Source organism: Tupaia chinensis, unplaced genomic scaffold (genome assembly GCF_000334495.1).
Source record: "Tupaia chinensis unplaced genomic scaffold, TupChi_1.0 Scaffold000644_1, whole genome shotgun sequence".
NCBI classification, from domain to species: Eukaryota; Metazoa; Chordata; class Mammalia; order Scandentia; family Tupaiidae; genus Tupaia; species Tupaia belangeri.
This window is the reverse complement of record NW_006160165.1, coordinates 7153401-7157705: the sequence shown is the minus strand read 5'-3', so window position 1 is coordinate 7157705 and position 4305 is coordinate 7153401. Positions and strand designations below refer to the sequence as shown.

General features: G+C 64.0%; 1 protein-coding gene across 1 annotated transcript in view; it reads left to right on the top strand.

Annotated features, from left to right (window-relative positions):
• Positions 1 to 4305, top strand: part of GAS6 (growth arrest specific 6) — a gene marked incomplete in the record, with an annotated part of 39562 nt that overhangs the window by 33693 nt on the left and 1564 nt on the right. Inside the window, 2 exon segments of the mRNA XM_027776193.1 lie at positions 2244 to 2413; positions 3377 to 3605. Coding sequence (XP_027631994.1) covers positions 2244 to 2413; positions 3377 to 3605 — 399 coding nt within the window.

Here is a 4305-nt window from a genome sequence, read left to right as displayed (position 1 = left end):
GCATGCCCTGCGCTCCCGTTGGAGGTGGGCCGGGCACCTGCACACCCTCTGCTCCCGTGGAGGTGGGCCAGGCACCCGCACACCCTCTGCTCCTGTGGAGGTGGACCGGGCACGTCCTCTGCTCCTGTGGGAGGTGGGCCAGGCACCTGCACACCCTCTGCTCCCGTGGAGGTGGACCAGGCACCCGCATGCCCTCTGCTCCCGTGGAGGTGGACCGGGCACCCGCACACCCTCTGCTCCCGTGGAGGTGGACCGGGCACGCCCTCTGCTCCTGGGGGAGGCGAGCCGTACTCTCCTCCCTCACACCCCAGGAGGTGGACCTACCCCTCGCCCTCTCGTCTCCCTTCAGTAGTGGCCACGTCACCAAGGACTTCTTGTTAAGGAGCCTTTCACATTTAATTACACACTTACGGCGTGGCCACTTGCTCCTTGAGTCTTGGCACATGTAGCCGGAACACGGCTGTAGCGTGGAATAGCTCCTTCTTTTTCCACGTCTTTACAGATGTCGCTCCGCTGTAGACATGGCCGGTGTGGGTCTAGTGACCAGGTCACAGCATCTGTACTTGACTGTAAGTCACAAGGTAGCCGTGTGATGCCCGCACCTTCCGCTGTGCACTGCTGTCCCTCATAGGGGCCGACAAGGCCCTCCTCGCAGAGTACATGCTTTCAGCCCGCCTCGGGCTCAGGGAGCCTCTGTGTGCTGCGTGGCTGCAGGTCCTCTCCGCTCCTTGCTGAGAAAACCACTGCGGAGGGTCACAGCCCTGCAGGGAACTCCGTGTCCCAGGAGATGTGACCTCTTCCTTGCCGGCAACAGAGGCGTGTCTTCCGTCCCAGCTGCTTCTCGGATTCCACACGCAGTCAACCCAGCACTTCAGACAGAACCGTGCGGGGCAGGGTTAGCTACAGCTTGGACTCGAGGAGGGCGTGGTCCAGCGGGTAGACGGGCACGCCGTCACGGTTACCCACGGTTACCCTCTCTCGGCATTGGCTCACAGGGAGGGCCATGGGTGCACGACGGCGGGTCTTCGCTGGCTGGTGTCATTTTGACAGAATGCAACTGCCTGTTAGGGTCCTGACATGCTGGGTGGGACAGTGCTGAGACCTGGCAGGGGGATGTTTTCTCTGGCCTCTCCGAGCGTGGTGGAAGGGAGCATGAAGAGTTGTTGGGAGAGCCAGAACCAGTCCTTCCCCTAAGTACAAGGCACTTCAACGTTCGCGGAAAGTGGGATTCATGCATATGTTTATTTTTTCTTTTTTTGGAAAGATTTTTGCTAAGGGTGCATGTGCTCGCCAGGAAGACAGAGAGAGACAGAGAGACAGAAAGCGAGAAATCACCCCCCTCGCACACGCGCCCGATGTGAGTTTTAAGCCACCGGGTCCGGGACGTGAACCGCAGTCAACTACATGGGAGTCCAGCGACATAGCCATTACGCTAACTGCTGGTCCCCACAGGTTTATTTTGGTGTGGGAAAAAGAAAAAAAAAAACACACTTGAAACCTTTCGCAGTTTTTCACAATACGTGTTTCCACTAGCTTTTCAAACAGCTTTTCTTTGTTTGTGGCAGAGTGTGTGCACACTCAGCTGACAGTGAGCACTGTCCCTGGGGTCTGGCTACGTCTCGGCCCCTGCCTCGGTGCTCCAGGCAGTCGGACGCCGGGCCCTCAGGGACGCATCTGGCATGCTCGGGCCCGGCTAGTAGAGCATCTCTGCCCCAGAGCAGCCTCCACTCCACAGCTCTCGTGCACGACCTCAGCGGACTCCTCTAACACACGCAGGTACAGGTGGCCGTGCGTGCAAGGCCGCTGCCCTAGCTCTGGGCCTGCTGCTCATGGTCCGCTGCACATTTGCACCCTCACAGCTCTGACCTCGTGGTGCCCGTCACTGCAGGGGTGGGCAGGGCTCACGGCCGCAGCACATCTCGGACAGCAGCGCCTCGAGCTCCTGCAGCAAGAGGAAGTCGGTGGGAACAAAGGCCGCCCGGTAGCCCTCGGGCGGGTGGAGTGGGCTGTCATCCCCACTGGGCCATCGGGGCGCTGGTGTGGCCGGAGGATGCAGCCATGCGCCGTGGGCCAGGCGACACACGCTGGCATGTCCCGTCCCCCCCGGCGAGGACAGCTCACTGAGCGGGTTTGCGGCCGCTCCACCATCTTCAGAGCCAGCCGTACCCAAGCTGGCACGGTCCCAGCACACGCTCTCCTGCCGCCATCGCGCCTCCTTCTGATATGCACTCTTCTCATTGCAGTGGGGCTGTCACTGGACGAGGGGACCAACATGACCTGGGAGGTAACGGTGGTGGCTCGCATCCGCCCCGCCGCTGACACGGGCGTGCTGTTGGCACTGGTGCGTGGCCAGGCTGTGCCCCTGTCTGTGGCTCTGGTTGACTACCACTCCACCAAGAAGCTCAAAAAGCAGGTATGTCCGCCCCGTCCCGCCCCTCCCAGCCCAGGACCTCTCCTGGGGCCGCGCAGGCCCTCCTCTGAAGGCAGGCCAGCCCGACCCACCTAGCACAGGCTGCCCCTCCCGTCTTCAGGCATAGCTGAAGCTGTCCCGGCCAAGGTGGCCCGTGCAGCGCAGCGGGGTCTGAGACAGTAGCTCAGGGTGCAGCAGCCACGGGCGTTCATGTCGGAGCTCCCTGGCACCTGGGTGAACAGGTCCGTGACGGCCGGAGGTCGTTGCGTGCGTTTAAGTCCAGTGACTTCCCTGCAGACTCGGGTCTCTGGCTCCCCTAAGGTTGGATCTGCTGACACTGGCCTCTCACAGCACTGTCCCCGCGTGACAGGGCTGCGCTGTGTTCAGCCGCCCCAGACACACCCTTCCTGTGACCGTCCCCACCGCCCTGACCGTCTCCCCCATGAAACCGTTAGTGCGGCAGGAGTGAGCTTTGCCCTCTGGCCATACAGGAGGAAAGTGAGAGCCCGCCCCAGCAGCCCGTGGGCCCGGGGCGGCCCAGCCCTCTTGGTCAGCTGGCCATGGTCTGCGCAGACAGTTGCTCCTCAGCAAAGGCCCGCCCGCTGCCTCCGAGCGCCCAGCACTGATATGCTGAGGTCTCAGGAGCCCGGCCGGCCACCCGGGTAGGGGCTGTAGGGGCTGTGGGGGCAGAGGGCCTCTGCTTTGTCAGCGCGAACCCCACCCCATGGGAGCTCCACACTGGTGTCCCTGACACCAACACGCCGGTCACCTCCAGGCCAGCTGGGTGAGCTTCCACAGTGAGCACCCACACACCTCTCCCTGTCACCTCGCAGGCCAGCCCTTACTCTGCACACAGGGTTGCAGAGGCCCCCAGTGTCCCGGGCTCCCAGGCTGTCAGGGTGAGGGACGCCCAGGGTCTGTGGGCGGCTGTAGGCCTGGGATGACCGTGGCCCGGTGTCTTCTCAGCTGGTGGTCCTGGCGGTGGAGAGCGAGGCCCTGGTGCTGATGGAGATCAAGGCGTGTGACCGGGAGGAGCACGTGGTCGTCGCCTCCCTGAAGGAGGGCCAGGCCAGCCTGCAGGTGGACGGCACCAGGGGCCAGAGCGAGGTGAGCACCGTCCGGCTGCGGGAGCGGCTGGCCGTGCTCAGGACGCACCTGCAGGACTCCGTGCTCACCTTCGCCGGGGGATTGCCAGGTAGGCCCTGTGCTGCCCAGCCCGGTCCAACCTAGACAGAGGCTATACCCACGACATCTGTGGCCGCTGGGTGCCTCTGCAGCTGTGGAGCCAGGTGTCAGCCTCGAGTCCCCACCTCTGCCTCTAGGAGGGCCGACCCACTGGGGAGTCAGACCCAGGCCCGGAGGAGGGGGCGGGCTCGCCGAGTCTTGCCATCTGTCTCTGGGGCTGGGAGCAGACAGGTGGCCACCAGCCCCTCCCCTGTCCAGCAGGGATGTCAGCATCATCCGCTGGCTCCACAGACTGGCAGAGGGACCAGGGTCTGGTTGAATCAGAGTGCCTGACACGGCACGGCCTGGGGATGGTCAAAGACGGGGCAGAGCCGGGCTTTTCGGTCCTCATCTGCCCTCAGCATGGCGTGGCGTCCCCTTGCTGTGAGCAGCAAGGCTCTGACTTGGTCCCGGACACGAGTGCCCTTTGGTTCCAAAAGTATTACAGCATGCATCCCGGCAGCCCATGCAGGGCCAGGGTGTCTGCTGGGCCTGCTGGGTCAAGGGTCGCAGCCAGAGGGGAAGGCGATGCTCCGGGGGCAGGACAGAAAGGCCCTCGGGCTGCACGCTGGCTCAGCACTGCTGCAGGAGGGCGGGTGCGGCTCTCCGCCCGCTCGGCCGCTGAGCCGCCTCTCTTCTGGCCGGCAGACGGGCCGGGGGCCGCCGGCCCC